The 21,947-nt window shown below is 55.0% G+C and overlaps 6 protein-coding genes across 6 annotated transcripts; all 6 read left to right on the top strand.

Annotated features, from left to right (window-relative positions):
- The first annotated feature begins 4,268 nt into the window (after positions 1–4,268).
- Positions 4,269–6,182, top strand: PHACADRAFT_264722 (uncharacterized protein). The gene is made up of 5 exons (XM_007401281.1): positions 4,269–4,459; positions 4,521–4,716; positions 4,773–5,353; positions 5,408–5,587; positions 5,637–6,182. Exons 1-5 carry the CDS (start codon positions 4,273–4,275, stop codon positions 6,062–6,064), a joined length of 1,572 nt encoding a protein of 523 aa, XP_007401343.1. The 5' UTR covers positions 4,269–4,272; the 3' UTR covers positions 6,065–6,182.
- Positions 6,183–7,184: 1,002 nt separating this feature from the next.
- PHACADRAFT_264720 (uncharacterized protein) lies at positions 7,185–10,335 on the top strand. Its single transcript, XM_007401280.1, has 7 exons — positions 7,185–7,494; positions 7,563–7,759; positions 7,808–7,958; positions 8,021–8,077; positions 8,135–8,162; positions 8,226–9,736; positions 9,793–10,335. Exons 1-7 carry the CDS (start codon positions 7,255–7,257, stop codon positions 10,072–10,074), a joined length of 2,466 nt encoding a protein of 821 aa, XP_007401342.1. The 5' UTR covers positions 7,185–7,254; the 3' UTR covers positions 10,075–10,335.
- A 359-nt stretch (positions 10,336–10,694) lies between these two features.
- Positions 10,695–13,129, top strand: PHACADRAFT_105915 (uncharacterized protein; the record flags this gene model as incomplete). Its single annotated transcript, XM_007401279.1, has 5 exons — positions 10,695–10,850; positions 10,926–11,122; positions 11,191–11,341; positions 11,401–11,442; positions 11,618–13,129. 5 exons carry the CDS (start codon positions 10,695–10,697, stop codon positions 13,127–13,129), a joined length of 2,058 nt encoding a protein of 685 aa, XP_007401341.1.
- Positions 13,130–14,132: 1,003 nt separating this feature from the next.
- On the top strand, positions 14,133–16,099 carry PHACADRAFT_264717 (uncharacterized protein; the record flags this gene model as incomplete). Its single annotated transcript, XM_007401278.1, has 6 exons — positions 14,133–14,472; positions 14,527–14,596; positions 14,652–14,758; positions 14,813–15,050; positions 15,102–15,735; positions 15,800–16,099. The coding sequence occupies 6 exons, from the start codon at positions 14,133–14,135 to the stop codon at positions 15,875–15,877; spliced, it is 1,467 nt and encodes a 488-aa protein (XP_007401340.1). The 3' UTR covers positions 15,878–16,099.
- A 1,201-nt stretch (positions 16,100–17,300) lies between these two features.
- Positions 17,301–20,338, top strand: PHACADRAFT_200993 (uncharacterized protein; the record flags this gene model as incomplete). The annotated part of the gene is made up of 8 exons (XM_007401277.1): positions 17,301–17,447; positions 17,519–17,715; positions 17,784–17,934; positions 17,998–18,054; positions 18,110–18,137; positions 18,210–18,442; positions 19,149–19,961; positions 20,018–20,338. The coding sequence occupies 8 exons, from the start codon at positions 17,301–17,303 to the stop codon at positions 20,336–20,338; spliced, it is 1,947 nt and encodes a 648-aa protein (XP_007401339.1).
- A 590-nt stretch (positions 20,339–20,928) lies between these two features.
- PHACADRAFT_200992 (uncharacterized protein) lies at positions 20,929–21,899 on the top strand (the record flags this gene model as incomplete). Its single annotated transcript, XM_007401276.1, has 4 exons — positions 20,929–21,316; positions 21,372–21,441; positions 21,498–21,604; positions 21,658–21,899. 4 exons carry the CDS (start codon positions 20,929–20,931, stop codon positions 21,897–21,899), a joined length of 807 nt encoding a protein of 268 aa, XP_007401338.1.
- Between the last annotated feature and the right edge of the window lie 48 nt (positions 21,900–21,947).

The following is a 21,947-nucleotide window of genomic DNA, read 5'->3' as shown; positions in this document are numbered from 1 at the left end:
AACGAGCACTTGAACACAGAGTCTTCCCAAATCAGCTTACTATACCCACAATCAAAAAGAGAAAAAGGGTAAAAGTGCTGAGAATCGGCCGCATAAGTAACAGCCCCCACACCCGACCCCAAAAGGAACCACACTACGTCTGAAAAACAATACCTTCAGTCTAAGAAGATATGCAGGCCCTCGCAGGGAGGTCATATCCGGGCGAAGCAAAACACACGAACATTCTGTCATGAACTGCTCAATATCAGGAAGTCCAAACAGCAATCAAGCCTAGAATTCTACCAAAGCATCCTTGTTGCTGGTCCTAACTGCCGCTCCCAACTCTCAAGTGCAAGCATGCACTGGCACTCGTCTTCGGCGTGGTCGGGCTGGCCATGGCCGCTCTTGTCTCTCTCTCTCTCTCTCTCTCTCTCTCTCTCTCTCTCTCTCTCTCTCTCTCTCTCTCTCTCTCTCTCTCTCTCTCTCTCTCTCTCTATTGTTTTGCCGTCGCCCAGTTCGTCGTATGGACGGGCCTCCCGCTGCAACGCGCTGGCAGAAATTGAGTCGTAGAGGTGTGTTTTGAACTGTAATAGATGATAAGTCGCTCGCTGGCATCGCGCTATCGCAGCTCTAGGTTTACAGATGTTGCCTTGCAGGCGTGCTTTGAACAATTGGGCGCGCTACCCTCGCCTCACCAGGGCTAAACTTCTGCGACGGCGTTACGACGCTGTCGGGGGCATGTAATTGACAGCAAAGCCGCCATCGCTAGCTTTTTTATGTTCGTCTATGCTATCCGTTTCAGAGACGATTGGTCATATTCACTTTTCTCGTCTTTTCTTTAGTTGCAAGATGCCTGGGACTACCTGCGTCTAACGTGAATAGTCCTTGGCAGCACCTCAGCCTCCAGCGGCAGTGACCCCCGCCCTGTTTGGAATGCAATCTAATGGGAATTGTGGGCTCCGGCCCAGAAATTCGCGAAATACAAACATCGGAGATGCCAGATCGACTCTCGGCAGGAGGGTCTGCGGAATCGGGGTGCAAGCTTAACCTGAAGTTTAATCTCCACCAGGGATCTTTGCTGACGCTTGTGTGGGTCGGCATTCTCAGAATGCAGACTTCAGGTATGTGGAACACCTGTGTCTGAGAGACGTCGTTGTTCTGACCGTGTGCGGTCTGGTTCACAGCTATTTTGGCTCTATCGCCGTTGGGATGCTTCCGACGTCCTTCGATGTCATTTTGGACACAGGCTCTGCGTAAGGGTTGGAATCCTTTTGCACCCCTGTTGTTTACGGATGAACACTGCCCGCCACCTTGGTTCGTCGTGATTGCAGAGACCTGTGGCTGGCGTCCGACGATGCGCGAGCCTGCCTGCCCGATCCATCTCGTGCGTTTACTTCTCTAGCTGCATGCACCGCATTCTCACTTATCGCTCTCCCTCCATGTGGCTAACCCGCACCTTTTGCCCTAACTCTCAACGCCAATTGTTTCGTCGGTCGCTTCGCAACTTCCTTTGGGCGCCTGTCATTTCCTCAGGGGCGCGTTGCCACCGCCGGCGGGTCGTCTATTCACTGCACCGCCTCCATATAACGCATCGTTTTTGTCTATCTATTAAACGTTCTCCGCCGGTGACCCGGCATTTGCATCCTCCGCGGCGTCCTTGTCTTACCTTGATGCGGTACTGTACCGCTGCCTGCGCGGCTACTCCGTCCAGGCCTTCGGACACTTAACACCGGGACAACGCGCACACGCGGGCAGGGTCCCCATCATACACTCATAGATACGTCATTCGGCATCAAGTGCCGCAGCGCCGCGCAGCGAGGATATCGTCTAGTTCGCGGGCTTCGAGGTGGCGGAGCAAGTCTTTGGTGTGCTTCCGCGGCGCCACCTTCCTGCCGCACCTGCTGACGCGCGCACATACACGCTCCTCAACCACGCCCATCTCGGGCTTGCTCGGTCTCGCGTTCGTGGGCATCGCGCAACGCCGCGCAGGGCTCAGGCACGCTCGACGCGCCGGTGGTGGCGCCGTTCCAGCTGACGTGCTTCGTGAACAACAGCGGACCCCACGCAGCCGAGCCCGGCGGGGCGTTCAGCCCCTGCGCGGCCAGTGGGAGCACTGCACAGGCAAGATTGACAGCCCAGGAGTACAGGGGGTTCTGGACGCTCGAGATGGTTGGTGCGCGGGCCTCGACGGCGGTGGCTGACGTTGAGCGTGCAGGGTAGAAGTACAGGGCGCCTCACTGAACCTGTCCTCGCATTCAGTCGGTCAGTGGGCCGTCTGCCGTCATCCAGCAGCTCTATGCTGTGATCCCAGGCAGCGCGGCGGGGACGGGAAACTGTACAGGCCACTTGGCATTCTGCACGCCATCTCTCGCCTCTGCAGACATCACACTGGGCTGATTTTTGCCTGGTGCGTATCTCGATGCGCTCCGGTGTGAGCAACATCTCGTGGCCGTCTCCCCGGCCGACTTTCGGCTGTTCCAGCTCGACGACGATGTGTGCGCTGGGGCGTTCTTCAGGCTGAGCAGCTCGAAGAACACGACGGCATCGTCCGGTCCACCGAGTAATATAGTCGACGATATGTTTCTGGTGCGTTTTAAACCTGTCGCACCGCGCATGTTCGCCGATTTTCTGCCAGAAAAAGGCGTATTTGGTGACCCACGCGTCCCTGCCATCGTCAGGGCTCGCGCAGCTGTCGGAAGTCGCACTGGCCATGAGTGACAAGGACGGCACGCCGCCGGCGCCGGCGCTAGGCTTATCTGAGGCGACCGCTACTGGGATCGCGAGCAGCGTGGACGTGCTCCAATCGTTGTGGGTGCCCCTACTAATGGCGATGACGGCGGCAGCGAAGATATTGGGATGGCTGGAATGAAATTAACGGGGGTTTCATAAGTTATGTCTTGATTTCTTGGTGAAAATGGCAGAAGGGTGATTTTCCCGTACCTGCATTCTGACGATCCAGCACATAAACAAGTCTTTCTCATTCGTAAACATCAACATTCTGTGAGATATTCTGCCATGTACAAAGCCATGCAGATTGTATTGTATTATGGCATAATATGGCCGATTACTTGCCGGCAACTGACTTCGCACGCACGGTGTCTTCCACACTTCAATTCCTCCAAAAGCCGTGGATAACTAGTCTAAGATGTAGCTTTAAAGCTGCCGTGACCCTTTGTTGGGCTCTCCTGAGCCTTACGGAGATACTAGAAACGCGTGACGTCACGCGAAACACTGCAGTTTGCTCACCATTCTCACCTAACACCCTTTGAACAACTCCCATAGACCATGGTGGGCCAATGGGCAGGATCCCGAGATCTGGAGACCGACAATTGGACGGATCTTGCGAAACTCCTCCCTTTATGCTGATACGAGGCCGGACCATACTGTCTCATAGCTGCGTTGCAATCGAGTAGGTGATATGCGGGGTGCCGTAGCCAGACCGATGATCTGGTCCAGAGCTACCAAGTCCAGTGCACGGTCACGTTCGCCAGGTCAGTTGACGCAGCAACGAGCATGGGTCGCAGACTCGCAGCGATATCTCCTGTGCGTTGTCGATCGTCATCCCAGAATCTGCTCTGGACAAGTCAGTCTCAGATCGCCTTCCCCGCGGGGTCGCGTTCGGGGTACACGACAGGGGCCACGAGGAGACATATTTCCAGGATGATCGTTGAGCCGTACATCCACACGGAAGTGTAAAATGAAAAGGAGTGCGGGGGAAGGTCAAGGCTTCCCCTCTCCAGGCGGTTCTTCACACAGCGAGGCGGGTTCTTTGATCACCGACTCTTCCTGAAGCCCTCTTCGCTTCTCTTTCGCGCACGAAAGACTTTTGAAGCCTATAAAACGTCGCCGACGCCCCCTGAGGAAGAGATATTGCGCGCACTGGGATGCCCTGATCGCGGTCTCGAGCGAGTTTCATGGCCGGGCGCGTAATGCCAGACGCAGCAAAACGGAAGGAGCCCGGAAGCGCAGGGCGCGCGGGCCGGAGAGGCCTCTTTCCCCTCATCACATAGGAGGCATATGATAGCGGAATGCCATCGCGTACGAGCCCGGTCACAAGGCCCTGGACGTACCCCTGTCTGACATAGTGCCTCACAATAAAAAGCGGGCACTCCACGACCATAGCGATCCAATTTTCTTCTCCTACGTTTCTCGAGAAGACATCCACCAAGGACAACATGGCGTCCCACCTCAGACATGGCGAGTTTGTCGGTTCTCTCGACTGCGGCACTACGTGCGTTCCCCTCTTCTGCGCACGGCTGCGGAGGCTGATACTCGCACAGGTCGACGCGGTTCATGATCTTCGACAGCTATGCCAACGTTGTCGCCTCGCACCAAATGGAGTTCAAGCAGTACTACCCGCGGAGTTCATGGCACGAACACGATGCGGACCAGATAATGGAGAGCTGCGACGCCTGCATCGAAAAGGCCTGCGCCGAGCTCGAGGAACAGGGCTGGACAAAAGAGAGCGTCAAGGTCATCGGTGCGTTCTCATCAGTCGTCATTCTTTCCCCCGTTCTCACCTCTATCAACCCTATCATCAGGCATTACGAATCAGCGTGAGACGACTGTTCTGTGGAGCCGCAAGACAGGCAAGCCCGTCAGCCACGCCATCGTCTGGGACGACACTCGCGTCATGGGCCTCGTCACCAAGTACGAGAACCATGCCAGGGAGCGAGGCGTCCCGTACGAGGGCAAGGTCCACAAGGGCGAGGATGCTCTCAAGGCCCTCCGCAAGCTGTGCGCATCTTTGCGTCTCTTTGCGCGAGTCGCGTGACTGATGCCTTCCTCCACAGCACCGGCCTGCCCCTCTCGACCTACTTCTCCGCGCTCAAGATCCGCTGGATGATCGACGCCTGGGCAGACCCCGACGAAGAGAAGGTGGCTTCCAAGTGGGCGAACGTCAAGAAGGCCTACGACGCGGACGATCTCTGCTTCGGGACCGTCGAATCCTGGATTGTCTACCGCCTCACCGGCGGCGCACAGGGCGGCGTGCACGTCAGCGACGTCACAAACGCGTCGCGCACGCTCCTTCTCAACTTGCGCTCGCTCAAGTGGGACCCCGTGCTGCTCGAGTTCTTCGACCTCAAGGAGAACATCCTCCCGAGGCTCGTATCCTCGTCCGAGGTGTACGGCAAGATCAAATACGGCGCGCTCAAGGGTGTCGAGATCGCTGGTCTTGCGGGCGACCAGCAGGCCGCGCTTGTCGGCAACAAGTGTCTCCGCCAGGGCGAGGCTAAGTGCACGTATGGCACCGGCGCGTTCCTCCTTTTCTGTACGGGCGAGGAAATCGTCGAGAGCAACGCCGGCCTTCTGAGCACCGTCGCGTACCAGAACGGCCCCAACAGCAAGCCGGTGTACTGTCTCGAGGGATCTAGTGCGTCCGATTCCTATTATCTCTTACGTGTCAACCGCTGACTTCTGTGCCCAGTTGGTGTTGCCGGCAGCGGCATCCATTGGCTCCGTGACTCGATGCATTTGGTCCCGACCGCCCCGCACGTCAATATCCTTGCCGCTGAGGTAGCTGATACCGGAGGAGTTTACTTCGTGACCGCCATGGGCGGTCTGTTCGCGCCCTACTGGGACTCATCCGCGACTGGTATGATCATCGGTGAGTCGACTGACGCTCTGTGCTCGTGATCCCTGGCTCATCGGCACAGGCATATCGACGGCCACGAAGCCGGCGCACGTGGTACGCGCGATGCTCGAGGCGAACGCGTTCATGACGCGCGCCGTCGCGGAGAGCATGAAGGTCGACTCGGGCGTGGACCTGCCGCAGATGAAGGTCGACGGCGGGATGACGAACGGGGACATGGTCATGCAGGTCGTCGCGGACCTCGCCGGGTGCGAGATCGTGCGGCCCGAGATGCGCGAGAGCACTGCGCTCGGAAGCGCACTCCTCGCGGGCAGCGCCGTGCGTCTTTTTGGCTGGGACATTGCGCGCCCCGAGACGCTGCACGAGGTCAACACGGCCGGCAGCGCGATCTTCAAGCCGCAGACGACGAAAGAGTATCGCGACAAGAAGTGGGCCGGCTGGCAGCGCGCGGTCGAGAGGTCTCGTGGCTGGGTGCGCGAAGATGACGAGTGAGTGCGCGGTGTGATCGTTCTGAAAATCGCATAGGACTTGCTGTACTTTATCCGAAGAACTACTTTAAGAAATTTGTACAAGGCTGGTGGATGTCGTGCCTGCCACGCCCTATTCATGAATAGGGATCCCCCGTAGCGATGATAGTCGTTGCCATACGTTTTGTAGCTGAGGTGGCATACCACCATATCCTCGTTCTCTACTTTTGCTTTGACTTGAAGTCACCGGCCGATCACCGAATCAGTGTCGCTATCTGGTTCAAGCGCCTATGATAATCTCGCCCTGTGCCAACGTTAATCTTCGCATGGTGAGTGTAGCTCTCGTTGTATGCGGTGCATGTATATCATGCGTTTTGTGCTTGACTTACGCGTTTTAAAGAAATTTAGAGACTGGTACCAGGCAGGCGGTTGACTCTCGTGTAGTGATGTGCGAGCCCGGCGGCTTGGGCTCAAAGTCCGGGCATGCCTACCACACCGTAGACATTCAAATGTCACGAAAAGTGAGTTTAATTGTGTGTGCTGGGTTACCATTGCATGTGCTCACCAAAGTACAGTCTCCAGAGTGCATACAGCCGCTCAACGAGTCAGGTGGTTCACGAGCGGGCGCCTACAGCGGATGCCAGGTCGCAACGCACAACCATGCTCGGCAGAGACTGTCCAGTCCCAAACGCCATTACTCTCCTTGTACGTGTATATTATGTTGCTACCGTCTTGTTCTGAATACAGGGAGCAGCACTGGAGCTGGTGATGGGCTTCCGGGCCGGGCTTAGGCTTGATCTCGCCCCGAGCCCGGCCTTGAGCCCGTTGCCAGGCTTGGCTAGGGCCAGGCTTTTTGGGCCAGGCTTAGCGGGCTCGCGGGCTTTGAGGCCTGGCCCGAACATCACTACCCCTGCCGGTCAGCCAATGTAAAGCGTACCTGGACGGTGAGTCTATCCCGCTTAACCACAAGGCTTCTACTGGCTGATTTTGCGGCATCTTCGTTCTGTACGTTGCTTTGGGGTTGTTTACCATTTTTCTGCGAGCTGTAGCATGTGACTGTGGGGAAGATGATGAAGGCGTTTGGCGGTACGGGAAGCTTAACATCCACGATGTTAGTGGGCTCCCTGCATCCCAGTCTCACACCCGCAACTCCTTCCTCCCCTCCTCAGACCTCAGGCCTCAATCCTCAAACCAATACTACCGATCTCGCATACTATGCAAGCTAGCCAAGCTCACCGCGGCGAGCCTATCAATCGGCTGTCAGACTCTGGTATCAGACATGGCACAAACGCTGCAATGCCCGCCAGTCAGAGTCGTCGTGCGGAGCTTATCGATGTAGCACTCGATAATGCGAAGCCATTTTTCGAATTGGCGGAGAACATTCTGGAGCTCGCCCCGGTGCCGGGTCTACCTTACATAGCCAAGGGGTTGGTGGCCGTCGTCGACAGAGTCAGGGTATGTCGTTCACGATTACTCATTGAGAGGCATACCGCTGACACGGTATGGGACGATTCTGCCTACAGGATGCTCGAACAAACGACGACACGTTCCGCGCGTTTAACGAGGAAGTCATGGCGTTGGACGCGGTCATTAGAGAGATCTTGACGAAGACGCAGACGGCTGTAAAAGATTACGATGGAGACACCTTCGACAAGGAAAAACTACTGGATGGCATTGTGCGCTCTGAGGGGCTTCAAGTACGAACACAGGCGTTATTGAAGTACGTTTTCGATTATCTGAATCTTTACTGGCGCTGATGGCGGCGCAGCTCGATCGGTGAACTTCGGGAGTCTTCAGGGGACCTCAAGAGCGGGAGTGGTTTCCGCGGGTTTCTCAAAGGCGTCATTTATGCCTCTAGAAATGAGGCTACCCTGTCTAAAATGAGGGACGCCATGGCGAAGGCTGTCGCGATGTTCAAGGTCCGTGAAGCCTCGGCGTACCATCTAAATGTGACGTCAGTATATTCACAATGTCCTGTTAGCTCCGCGGACAAGTTTCCATAGAAATGGTGCTCAACGATGCTGTGAATGAGGCAAAGGTGGGTGGTATATCCACTCTAAACGTAACGAGCTCGGTCTCAACATCAGCGCATAAGATGCTTCGCAAGGCCTTCAGGGAGGAAGGTTAGGAAAAGATATTGCATTGCCATGGTTGTGTATGGCTCACTGTGCAGCCACCTTATCTAGAGGAACGGCGGGTTGTCGATTCTATTTTCCATGCCCCAGCGGGGTATCGCTCTGTGGATCAGCTCAAGAGCGAGTTCATGGATGGCACCCGGGAAGAACTCTTCGAAGAACTAGACCAATGGGCGGACGGCAGCTTTCCTGAGTACGATCCGAAGCCAGTTTACTTCCTCGGTGGAGCCGCTGGTGTGGGCAAGTCCTCCATTACTCACCAACTCTGTAAGCGCCTTGATGGTGCGGCGCGACGCCAATCCTGCCTAGGCGCGTCGTTCTTCTTCGTACGCGGTCGCCAAGGTCTCGATTCGACTCGTGCCTTCTTCTCCACCCTCGCACACCAGCTTGCACAATCCCAGCCCGCTCTCCGGCCTCATATCATTGCGGCTGCGCGGGAATATCTCAAACAAGGTGATCGGCAGCAGATGCAATACGCTTTCGAAGGACTCCTCCGAAAACCATTGACCAACACCACCACCATCGGGCAGAAGCCGGTCATTCTCGTGATCGACGGCCTGGACGAGTGTAGGGAACGAGACCTGCTACCCGATCTCCTGCGATTTATGCTTGACTTAGTTCGCTTGGTAACTTGGCTGCGATTGTTCGTCGCGTCACGACTGGAGCCGCATATCGTAGCAATACTCCGGTCCGCTGAGTTTCACTCCATTGTGCACTGCCGTAGCCTGGATGATACCCTCGAGGAGTGGAACGACGACGTCAAGCGCTACCTTGAATTCACGATACCCAAGATTCCCCCATACGATACCTTCGTCCGCGATAACCCCGACATTCTCGAACGCCTCATCCAGCGCGCGGCTGGCGTTTTCATCTATGCGCGCATTGTCGTAACATTTCTGGATACATATCGCGATCGTCCAGAAGAGCAATTCGAGCTCCTTCTAGCATCGGGAGGAGCAGGGCTCACGCCCTTGGATGCTCTTTACCTCCAGATCCTGCAATCAGCATTTCCACCGGATGATCTCCGCGCCAACGGTCGCCGCCAAGAACGCCTCCACTCGTTTTTGACCTTCATTGCGCTCCAATTGCAACCTATCGCTTCTGGTGCCATCGCATTACTTGGACTTGGACTATCCGAGAACGACGTCGTTGCGATGGTGGATCGCTTGCGCTCTATCCTGTTAATCGACCATTCTGGCTGCGTGGTGCCCCTACATGCCACTTTTGGCGAGTTTCTTCTTGACGACAAGCGTTGCAGCGATCCGCTGTACCACATAGGTCGATCCAAGGGACATGCTCGTCTTGCGTCTGGATGTCTGACTGTGTTAACTTCTCCCCGAACTTTATCAGGCTACTGGGAGACTGGACCGGGCAGTCACCTACGTAGCTGTGTTTATTACGCGAGGCGGGGTTGGGACGAGCACCTCCAAAATGCCGAGTTCAGCGACGGTTTGGCGGAGCAGGTGCAGGCCCTGATACAAGCGACACCTGCATATATGGGCGTCTACAGCTCCACATTCTTTCAAATAGGAGTCCCCGCGTCGATAGCACGATTTCTGAAGGTTAGCAAAGTGCGATTTTGAATCTGCTGAGACTTGCTGACTGTAGTATGTGGCAGCCACACATGGATATCGCGAAGGCAAACGAGATATGCGTCGAATACGCAAAGTTCGTCACCTACAGTCGGAAGTGGTGGACTCAGAAGCGCATGGATCCTAATGCTGTTCCGACAATCAGCCTAGATGATATCCATGAGGCTACAGAGCTCTGGATTGAGTCGGAGGTGGATCTCAACGTCCAGAGCGGTGACGTAGCGCGATACCAAGCTGCGCACGAAACGTTCGCGGGAGAAATCGCGAACGCAGGGCTGGCAGAGCTGTGGTACAAGGGCTCGGAATAGGAGTATGTATGCACGCCTGCCCGCGCAGACTTACCTTTTTCACGCCTCTGCTTATGTAATATGCCCTCTTTCTACTAATACAGCTCGCTCTCGCACATCTAGAATACAGCATGGTCCACACAGTTTGTTGGACTGCATGACCCAGTGTTCTCTGCCTAGCTAACAGAGTTCCAGACTAATTCTTATGGTGAGCAGGAACGGTATAACGTTACAATATGTGTATAGTAGTACTTGCATGCTTTCTTCCCCATGGACACTGCCATTGTTCCCTTCGTCCCTCCTAGGTAGAGCATACTTTCTTATCTAGGTTAGAGTCTTAAGACAGTATACACACGAGCTGATAACTAAAGAGAGATAGAACTTCAAGCTTCAACTGCAACATCCACATGCCAGTGCACTATCACAGTTACAACGTGTATATGAAGCTCATGGCAGTACCGACTGTCTAGCGCGCTGACTCGGACGCCCGTCGGAAAATGGTGACCGTCTGTAAACAGGATCGAGTCCTCGTGAGAAGTTCTATGAAAGTTTGCGCACGATGAGCCCCCACGCGAGGCACATGCGTGCTCTACGTACTTCTTGTTCCTCTAGCCCTCTACAACCACCTCTTTCGACTGAGCATGCCTTGGCGAACTCGTCGCAAAGAGATCGCGGACGTCGCACTGGATACTGCGGCACCCGTTCTTGAGTTCACGGAAAGTGCTCTCGAGCTTGTACCGATTCCAGGTTTGGCTCTAATAGCCAAAGGGTTGGGAATTATTGTCGATAGAGTCCAGGTGAGTGAAGTTTGGCGAGTGCAGTCCAGCGCGGCGAAATCTTGTACACTGATTGATGAACACCTCTTTTTACAGGATGCGAGAATGAACAACGACGCGCGGAACGCTTTCATCAGCAAGGCCAAAGCGTTAGATGTTACTCTCATGGAATTGGTGAAGAAGACAAGCACCGCAGTCGACAGCTCTGGCGGGGACGAACGGATCAAGAAGAGACTAGTCGATGGCGTCGCGCAATCTGAAGAGCTTCAGCTGCGACTGCAGACCTTGTCGAGGTGCGCACATGACTCGGCTCGTGTCGCGGTACACTGAATCCCTCTCATCGTTGAAATGACCACTATAGTACCATTGTCGAACTTCGTGAGCGTACGAAGGAGCTCAAAGGTGGAGATGGGGCTATAGGCTTCCTGAAGGGCTTTCTGTTCGCATCGCGGAACGAAGCTATCCTCTCGGATATGAAGGACGAAATGGCGAATGCTGTTGAAATGTTCAAGGTGTGTGCGGTCGCCAAGGATCTGTAGCTCGCAGAGTGAATTCATGCATATCCCTCCAGCTCCGTGGCCAAATTTCCATCGAAAATGTGCTCAGCGATATTGTGCACGATGCTAAGGTGCGTGCCATACCGTCCTGAGAGGACCTCGCTCCTCATGACAAGTCATGCAGGAGATACGACATGCACTCAAGGAGTCGGGTAAGCATACTTTCATGCAATATCATCGCAAATATTCAAGACTGACCGATTGCCCGTGGCTCCTGAAGAGGAACAGAAGGTTATCGACTCCATCTCTTGGGCACCTGCAGGGTACCGATCTGTAGACGAGCTCAAAAGCGAATTCATGGAGGGAACTAGGGAAGAGCTCTTCGACGAACTGGACGCGTGGTCCAACGGCCGATTCCCTCAAGACGACCCAAGGCGGTTCTATGCTCTCACTGGAGGTGCCGGTCTGGGGAAGTCTTCCATTGCCCATCAGTTCTGCACACGTCTCGACAAGCCAGGACAGCCTACCTTAGGCGCATCGTTCTTCTTTGTGAGGGGCAGCGGAGATCTCGAGTCGACTCGGCTATTCTTCTCCACTCTTGCGCACCAACTTGCGCTATCCCAGCCTACACTCCGACCTCACATTGTCGACGCCGCGCGAGAGTATCACAAGCATGGAGACCGCCAGCAAATGCAACACGCATTCGAGGAGTTGCTCCGAGATCCGCTCGCCCGCGCCCCCATTCCCGGCGAGACACCAGTCATCCTTGTCATTGACGGACTGGACGAGTGCAAGGAGCGCGATCTGATGCGCAGCATGCTCGGATTCGTACTCGAGCTTACTCGCACGTTACCCTGGCTGCAAGTGTTTGCCACTTCGCGGCCTGAGCCTCACGTCATGTCCGTACTCACATCTCCGGAGGTGGCCCGTATTGTGCATCACCGGAGCCTGAACGACACCCTTGAGGAGTGGGAAGGTGACGTCAGACACTATCTTGAAGCTACGGTACCCAAGATCCTCCAGTACGGTGCTTTCATCCGCGACAACCCCGACGTTCTCGAACGCCTTATTATACGCACGGGTGGTGTATTCATCTATGCACACGTTGCCGCCCGGTTCCTGGACTCATATCACGATCGTCCAGAAGAGCAATTCGAGCTACTTCTTGCATCAGGAGGAGCAGGGCTCTCGCCTCTGGATTCCCTTTACCTGCAGGTTCTGCGCTCCGCGTTCCCCCCAGAAGACCTTCGCGTGTCTAATCCCCGTCAAGAACGTTCGCGCTCGCTCTTGACCTCCATCGTGCTCCAGACACATCCCCTTGCTCCCGGCGTCATTGCATTACTTGGGCATGAATTATCCGAGAACGACGTCGTTGCAATGGTAGACCGCCTGCGCTCTATCCTGTTGATCGACCAAGATGGTCTTGTGCGGCCACTGCATGCCACGTTTGGCGAGTTTCTCCTTGACGACAAACGTTGCAGCGACCCGCTGTATCATGTGGACCGATCCAAGGGACATGCTCGTCTCGCGTCTGCGTGCCTGACGGCGTTAACTTCGTTCCGCACGCTCTTAGGCTGCCTGGAGGCTGGGTTGGACAGTCACTTGAGCAGCTACGTTTATTACGCGAGAGGAAATTGGGATTATCACCTCGGGATTGCCGAGTTCAGTGACAGCTTGGCCCAGCAGGTGTGCGCCATGGTCCCAATGATCCCTGCATATATCGGAGTCTACACCAGCAATTTCGGTGAGTCGGGGGTTACCGCGAGTATGGCGCAGTTCCTTGAGGTTGGCAACACAGTCTAGCAGTTATGTTGCAGCTTGCTGATTATGGCGTGCGGCAGCCCCACATGGGTATCGCGAAGGCAAACGAGATATGCGTCGAATACGCAAAGTCTGTTGCCTACAGCCGGCAGTGGTGGACTCAGAAACGGGAGCGCCCTGATACCAGTCCGGTGGTCGAACCAATTGATGTCTCGGAGACCATGGAGGTGCATTGGGAGCCCACGGATGACTCGGGAGTGGACCTCAGCATTCAGAGCGGCGACATAGCGCGATACCAGGCCATGCACGAGAAATTCGCAAGAGAGATCGAGGATGCAGGGCTGGCAAAGCTGTGGTACGAGCAAGAGTATCCGGACCCCATTGTAGACTTCTGATTATCATATATGTGGTGGTTTCCGAGTCTTAGCAACATCGGCGAAGAAGTAGGCTCAAAGAGTCGCAATGGCCGCGATGGATCGCACCTCGAGCGTTCTAACCGCGACATAAAGCGACGCGATCCTGACCGATACTTTGCGATATATCTGCGGTGGGGTGCGATCTAAAGTTTTATATCGCCACCCTTCCGTTTATTTTTTTGCTGATAGGCTCCGGTCGTGGGTACTAGCTGTGGGCGTCCTAGGATGGCTGGATCAGACTGGCTCCGGCGGAGCTTCGCCGGCGCCACCGTGAGGTTGATTCTCTAGTCATGCGGTATTGACCCGCCCGCCCCCAGCCAGTGACCTCTCTTGCACGATGGAGTTGAATGCACAATTCTCGACCGCGATCGCTGGCAAGCACGACCTGAGAACTTCTGTTGTTCGACGATCTGCAACAGAGGGGCGACCCAGAGGTGCAGCCCAAGATGACGACAGGTTACTACCGCAGCATCACAGGCGGGCAGTGCTTCGTCGCAAAGTTTAAGTCAGGCGTTCTTGGCCATGGCGCTTTGGAACTGAACAATGAAAGATGTGCGCGGTATTTCATGGCAGCGTGTTCGGGGACGCGCAGCCTTCCACTCTGATTTCCCCCCCCCACTCTGCTATAGATGTTGGCCCGTCTCGCGAATGCGTTCCGGTGGACGGGCTCGAGCTACGAGCTCTTGCCGAGCTCTGGCCACGGCAAGGCCCGCGCACAACACCTCCTGCGCCGGCGGGTGTGGCGGCGGTGCGCCATCACGACGCTCTTCGTCACCGTTCTCCTCACAGCTCCGTTCGTGTTCTTCCCAAAGTACACCCGGATCTGGCTTCCGATGATTTTTGGGCCGAAGCCGCTGCCGCCGCTGTACCCAGAGTTCAAGAAAGCGGAGCTCGCGCTGCCCCAGCACCATGTCAAGGATCCCTTCGCCGGCAGGCAGAAGTACCTCTGGGTTGCTAGCCACGTATCTTGTGAGTGTCGCCCTGGCGCATATATACAAGCGGCTGCTTAGTCTTGGCGTACAGGGTCGGGATGGGGCAACTATATGCAGGATATGATTATGATAGCACACCTGACCTACCGGTCTGGACGAACGTACATATATTATATACTTTCTACAGCCTGATACAGACTGACAGCATCCCTCTAGACATGTCTTTGACGATTATACCTGGAACAAACACGGCCCCTCATACTCTATGTTCGACGATAAACGATGGATGCCCTCACGTATACCACTATCTGCTTTCATATCCGGTTTGTGACGTCTCTGCTCAACGATTTAGCTTGTCGGCTCACTCTCAGTACAAGGCCCTATCGTAGGGGGTCCCTTCGCCGACGACGATACTACTCCTCGGGCCATTGCTAAGGCTCGCTGGGAGAAGATCTGCCCTAATCCCACCAAAATTAACGTCAAGGAGATCCGTGCGATGCATGGTCCAGGAGCAAACGCCGCCAAGATTGAGGAGGCATGGCTTGAGTACCTCAGCAAGATCGACGATCCATGTGTCGAAGTCCCTGAGAAGTCGGAGAGCATCTTCCACGTCTTGTAAGCGTCTATTTACATTCGTTGTTCTAGGTAGCGACTCAGTTTGCGTAGCATGTTTGGAAACAAGGACGAAATGCTGCCTATCTGGCCGTCGCTCTCAGCATCACCCATCCTTACGCTGTTCGGCTGGTCGACGTTAGCCCACCAGGGCTTCGAAGCCAACCGACACCTCTTTTCGCCAGTTACGTTGCACCAGCCGTCCATCTCCGACCCTGCATGCCCACACTGCGCCGATCCCTACACCTCGCTCGATGGTTTACTTGCGCTCCACTTGCGTCGAGGCGATTTTGTCCAGCATTGCCCGGATCTGTGCCACTGGGGCGCAAACTTCAACGCCTTCAATCGCTTCCCCGAGCTCCCCGACCAGTGGGTCAAACCGGACGGCCCCACTGAGGAGAGCGTGCCTGTCTATATGCGGCGGTGTCTGCCGACGATCGAGCAGATCATCGAGAAGGTCGAGGAAGTGCGCGCGAGTGCAGCCGGGCACGGGCTCAGGAACGTCTACGTCATGACGAACGGCGACCACGAGTGGCTCACGGACCTGAAGGCCGCGCTCCGGCGGGCGCACGCGTGGGAGCATGTCGCGACGAGCCGCGACATGGTGCTCACGCCTGAGGAGAAGCACGTCTCGCAGGCGATAGACATGCTCATCGGGGAGCGTGCGCAGGTGTTCGTGGGCAACGGCGTGCGTCCTCATCTATCCCATCTATCTGTTCGCGCTTAGAGCTGACGTGTCCGGTCGTGGGCAGTTCTCAAGCATGACATCGAACATCGCGATGCTGCGCGTGGTCCGGAGACTCGCTCCAGACACGACCAGGATGTGGTAGGCTCGATTGGGGGCACGGCCGTCGGACCCCATGTTGCCACATTAGTAAGGCGCGTGCTGTGTACATATGGCCCGACAGAGCCAGTTCACGACGTGGACGTGTGCCAAATCGCGACGACAAGCAGCCGCTCATCGCAAGGAAGATGGATCCCGTGAACAGAAAGTGCGGGCCAGTCCGCGGATCCCGGTTGCGAACAGGCATGCCACCATCCCGACTTGCCTAGAGGCTCACTGGGTTTTGCGACTTGGTCAGCGATCAATATTGACGTGTATGTCCACGCCTGGTCGCCACTGTATAGGTCGTTTGTGAAGGCTCCTTGTTGCGGTGCTGTATGGTTGTCTGGACTTTGCAGGAGGTCAGCGGAAGCTGAACGTTTTGGCCCATGGACCGATGAGTACAAATTGATGTGAGTTCGGACTTCGAACTTTGAGGTTTGTCTGTCAGCTCAGCATCAAACCTTATAACCTATGTTGTCGGGTCCGCCCTCCTGGTACACCTTCCGACAACTGCGTCCTTCATAGTGGGATGCCAGAGTTCAATATTGGGTTATAATAGCTATTATGGAGAGGACAGGTTCTCAGGGTTGTGGATTAATCTAACTTGGAAGCATTCGTATCGCCAAAGGGCCGGCGCTTCACTTTATTAGGTTTACTATGTCGCCACATCAAGGCCTGATAGAAATACCTTGGCGTCACATTCGTACAGAAGTGCGGAATTGGTGTGTTGGAAAATCGCCTAGGACGTTACTGTAAAGTTGCTAATATTGGATACAGATATTGACCTTCCCCGCGACTTCTCAGCTCTTGGTTAGCAGGATGGTGGTAGAGGGCTAAAGGAAAAAGAAGTACGTAGAGCATTCATGTGCCTCATGTAGGGTTCATTGTGCGCGAACTTCCATGGAACTTGCCACCAGGACTCATAGCATTCCTTCGACTCCGCGCCGAGTCTAGAGAAGATTCGAGTTCATAAGACTCTGCATCGCTTAGCTCGAGATGTACCAACGCTCGTACATCTCATTATCTGCAAACGCATTGAGTGTGTGAGCACATTATGACGAACCGTCAAAGGACATACTGGCCGTCAATCATGAGTTTGATGCGTGGTGGAGCGGCGACGTTGAGCACGAAGGGCGCGCGGTGTTCACTATCTTATATTCGACAACCGGAAATCTGGCCGATGATCTACTATGTAGTAGTCTGGATCCCGCTCCTTGTACCACAATTTCGTTAGCCCCGCATTCTCGATCTCTCGCGCGAGTTTCCGAGTCTTATGTGCAGACATGTTTAGGCGCCGGGGGGGGGGGGGGGGGGGGGGGGGGGGGGGGTAGTGGAGGGCTCGAGTGAAAAGAAGCACGTAGAGCACGTATGTGCTTCGTGTGAAAGGCTGGGCCGGCTCCGCGAACTCGATTCGACGTTGACGACGCATGTCTCGTCGCGAAGAGATCGCGGACGTCGCACTGGATAATGCGGCACCTGTTCTTGAGTTCACGGAAAGTGCTCTCGAGCTGGTACCGATTTCGGGTTTGGCGCTGATAGCCAAAGGGTCGAAGATTATTGTCGATAGAGTCAAGGTGGGTGAAGTTAGGCGAGATGCAATCCAGATAAATTTTGTGTATTGATTGCTGGATGCTCCCTTTCATAGGATGTGAGAGCGAATAACGACGCACGGGACGCTTACATCAGCAAGGCCAAAGCGTTAGATGCTGCCTTAATGGAGATAGTGAAGAAGGCGAGCACCGCAGTTAACAGCTCTTGCGGGGACGAGCGGGTCAAGAAAACACTGGTCGATGGTATCGCGCAATCTGAAGAGCTTCAGCTGCGATTGCAGACCTTGTCGAGGTGCGCACATTACTCGGCTCGTACCACAGCACATTGAGCCCATCTCAACTTTCAAACGACCACCGCAGCACCATTGTCAAGCTTCGTGAGCGTACAAAAGAACTCAAAGGTGGAGATGGGGTTATAGGCTTCCTGAAGGGCTCCCTGTTTGCATCGCGAAACGAAGCTATCCTATCGGACATGAAGGATGCGATGACAGATGCTGTTCAGATGTTCAAGGTATACACAGTCGCGGAGGATACAGCAGCTCGCTGAATGAATTCACGTGTGGTATCCATTCAGCTCCGTGGCCAAATTTCCATCGAAAATGTGCTCAGCGATATCGTGCACTATGCTAAGGTGCGTGCCGTACTATCCTGAGGAGATTTTTCACTCCTCATGCCTTAGCATGCAGGAGATACGACATGCACTCAAGGAGTCAGGTAAGCATTACACTTAGCATGCATTATCATCGCAAATACTCAAGGCTGACCGATTGTGCATTGTTCCTGAAGAGGAACAGAAGGTTATCGACTCTATCTCTTGGGCCCCCGCAGGGTACCGATCTGTAGACGAGCTCAATAGTGAGTTCATGGACGGGACTCGGGAGGAACTCTTCGATGAGCTGGACGCGTGGTCCAACGGCCGATTCCCTCAAGACGACCCAAGGCGGTTCTATGTTCTCACTGGAGGCGCCGTCCTGGGGAAGTCTTCCATCGCCCACCAGTTCTGCACACGTCTTGTCGTAGTTTGCGTTTGGCGCACCCGACAACCGAGAGGCTCACGCCTTGTCATTTGAGGCTTTGTGGTGTGTGCTTTGGCGCCACCCCCTTTGTCCGCGGCGCAGTGGCACACGTCTCTCGCTCTGTATTGTTTAGGTCTCGTAGCTTTGTTCTCCTAATGTATATATGCACGTCATTCGCCTCGTACAATTAATTATCTCATTCCACACTTTCTCTCGTGTGCTTGATTCCTCTACAAGACGTCTCGACAAACTGGGACGGCTTGCTTTAGGTGCATCGTTCTTCTTTGTGAGGAGCAGCGGAGATCTCTAGTCGACTTGCCTGTTCTTCTCCACTCTTGCGCACCAACTTGCGCTATCCCAGCCTAAACTCTGGCCATGCGTTGTCGACGCCGCGCGAGAGTATCGCAAACATGGAGACCGCCAGCAAATGCAACACACGTTCGAAGAATTACTCCGAGATCCACTCGCCCGCGCCTCCATACCCAGCGAGACACCGGTCATCCTTGTCATTGACGGGCTAGACGAATGCAAGGAGCGCGATCTGATGCGCAATTTGCTCAGATTTGTGCTCGAGCTTACTCGCACGTTGCCCTAGGTGCAGGTGTTCGCCACATCGCGGCCTGAGCCTCACGTCATGTCCGTACTCACATCTCTGGAAGTAGCACACATCGTGCATCATCAGAGCCTGAATGACACTCTCGAGGAATAGGAAGGCGATGTCAGGTACTATCTTGAAGACACGATACCCAGGATCCCCCAGTACGGTGCTTTCATCCGCGACAACCCCGACGTTCTCGAACGCCTTATTATACGTGCGGGTGGCGTATTCATCTATGCGCACATTGCCGTCCGGTTCTTGGACTCGTACCGTGATCATCCGGAAGAGCAATTCGAGCTACTTCTGACAGCAGGAGGAGCAGGACTCTCGCCTCTGGATGCTCTTTACCTCCAAGTCTTGCGCTCCGCGTTCCCCCCAGAAGACCTTCGCGCGTCCAATCCTCGTCAAGAACGTCTGCGCTCGCTCTTGACCTCCATCGTGCTCCAGAGATATCCTTTAGCTTCTGGTGCCATGGCGTTACTTGGGCATGAACTGTCCGAGAACGACGTTGTTGCGATGGTGGACCGTCTGCGCTCTGTTCTGTTAATCGACCATTATGGTCGCGTGGTCCCTCTACATGCCACGTTTGGTGAGTTTCTTCTTGACGACAGGCGTTGCAACGATCCTCTCTATCACGTGGACTGGTCCAAGGGAAATGGTCGTCTCGCGTCTGGATGCCTGACCACTTTAGTGTCGTTCAGGACTTTATCGGGCTGCTTGGAGGCTGGGCCGGACAGTCACGTGGGTCGTTATGTTCTTTATGCGACAGGCTGCTGGGACAATCACCTCGAGGTTGCCGAGTTCAGCGGCGGTTTGGCAAAGCAGTTATGCGCCATGATACAAATGATCCCTACAAACATCGGAGTCTACACCAACAGATACAGTGAGTCGGGAGTCACCCAAAAAATGGCGCAATTCCTTGAGGTCAGCCACGCGGTGTAGTAATTCTACTGCAGCTTGCTGATCATGGCGTGCGGCAGCCCCACATGGGTATCGCGAAGGCGAACGAGATATGCCTCGAATACGCAAAGTCCGTCGCTTACAGCCGGCAGTGGTGGACTCAGAAACGGGAGCGTCCTGATACCATTCCGACGGTCAGCCCAGATGACGTTCGTGCGATCATGAAGGTGCATTGGAAGCCTACGGATGACTCGGGAGTGGATCTCAGCATTCAGAGTGGCGACATAGAGCGTTACCAGGCTGCACATGAGGCACTCGCGAGAGAGATCGAGGATGCAGGGCTGGCGGAGCTTTGGTACAAGAATGACGAGCGTCGAGTAAATTATCGCCCGGACTTCTGATTATCGCGTAGCATGCAGTCGTGTCGAGTTAAGCATTTCATTGGCTGCTACATCAGGCGCTTCACCGGTCGTTAATTAACGCTGATTCCTTAGTCATGCGGTGCCGGCCCGTCCGTTCCCAGGCTGCCACACCACATTCAAAATCTAGTTAAAAATTTCTTATAAAAATAATAACAAAGTGGTTTATTATTTTATTTATAAGTAAACTAAAGAATTTGTCTACTTGTTTATTTTTATTAAATTAGATCAAATATAACTTTCAGGCCAGTCTGCAGCTTCTCTTGCACGACAGAGTCGAATGCACGATTCTCGGCCGTGATCGCTGACAAGCACGGCTTCAAAAAGTCTGTTCTCCGACAACGTTAACAGGACTGTAAGACGCAGCTCGAGATGACGGCAGACCACCAGCTTAGCATCTCAATAAGCGGGCAGCGCTCGTCGAGATGTTAGCTAGTTCAATGGCGGCTAGTCTAGGCCATGACGCCCTGGAACTGCGAAAATGGGAGATGTGCGCGGTATTTCATGGCTGCATGCCGGGACGCACAGCCCTCCACTCTGATCTCCCCTTCCCCAGTCCGCCCCTCCATCGAATGTTGGCCCGTCTCGCGAACGCGTTCCGGCGGACAGACTCGAACCTTTACGAGCTCCTGCCGACCACGGAGCGTGCCGGCGCCTCTGGCCACGTCAAGGCCCGCGTACAGTACTACCTGCGCTGGCGGGTGTGGCGGCGGTGCGTCATCGCGACGCTCTTCGTCGTCGTTCTCGTGGCCGCCATCGCGCTCGCAGCTCTGTTCGTGTTCGTCCCGAAGCGCTCGTGGATCTGGCGGACGAGGGTGCTGGCGGTGCTCTTCGGGCCGAAGCCGCTGCCGCCGCTGTACCCCGAGTTCAGGAAGGCGGAGCTCGCGTTGCCCCAGCACCATGTCAAGGATCCGTTTGCCGACGGGCAGAAGTACCTCTGGGTTGCTAGCCATACTTCTTGTGAGCGTCGCCTTTTGCAGGTGTATACGAGCGACCGCTGAACTTTGGCGTACAGGGTCGGGATGGGGCAACTTTATGCAGGACATGGTTATGACGGCACACCTGACCCACCGGTCTGGACGAACGTGCATATATTATATATTCCTCTGCAGCCTGACCTAGACTGATAACATTCCTCTAGATATGTCTTTGACGATTATACCTGGGATAAACACGGTCCTCCCTACTCTATGTTTGACGACAAACGATGGATACCCTCGCGTATACCACTATCTGCTGTGATATCCGGTTGGTCTCTCTCCGCCTAATGGGTTAGCTCGTCGACTCACCCTCAGTACTAGGTCCTATCGTAGGGGGACCCTTTGCTGACGACGATACTACCCCGCGAGCCATTGCTAAAGCTCACTGGGAGAAGATCTGCCCTAATCCCATCAAAATCAACGGCGAGGAGGTCCGTGCAATACATGGTTCAGGAGCAGACGCCACCAGGATTGAGGAGGCATGGCTCGAGTACCTCAGCAAGATTGATGATCCATGTGTCGAAGTCCCCGAGAGCTCGGGGAGCATCTTTCACATCTTGTAAGCGTCTCTGTTCGTCCCTGGTCTCGAACGATGATTCAACTAGCGCAGC

The sequence above is a fragment of the Phanerochaete carnosa genome, assembly GCF_000300595.1.
Source record: "Phanerochaete carnosa HHB-10118-sp unplaced genomic scaffold PHACAscaffold_12, whole genome shotgun sequence".
In the NCBI taxonomy this organism is placed as follows: Eukaryota; Fungi; Basidiomycota; class Agaricomycetes; order Polyporales; family Phanerochaetaceae; genus Phanerochaete; species Phanerochaete carnosa.
This window is presented reverse-complemented; position numbering and strand designations above follow the sequence as displayed.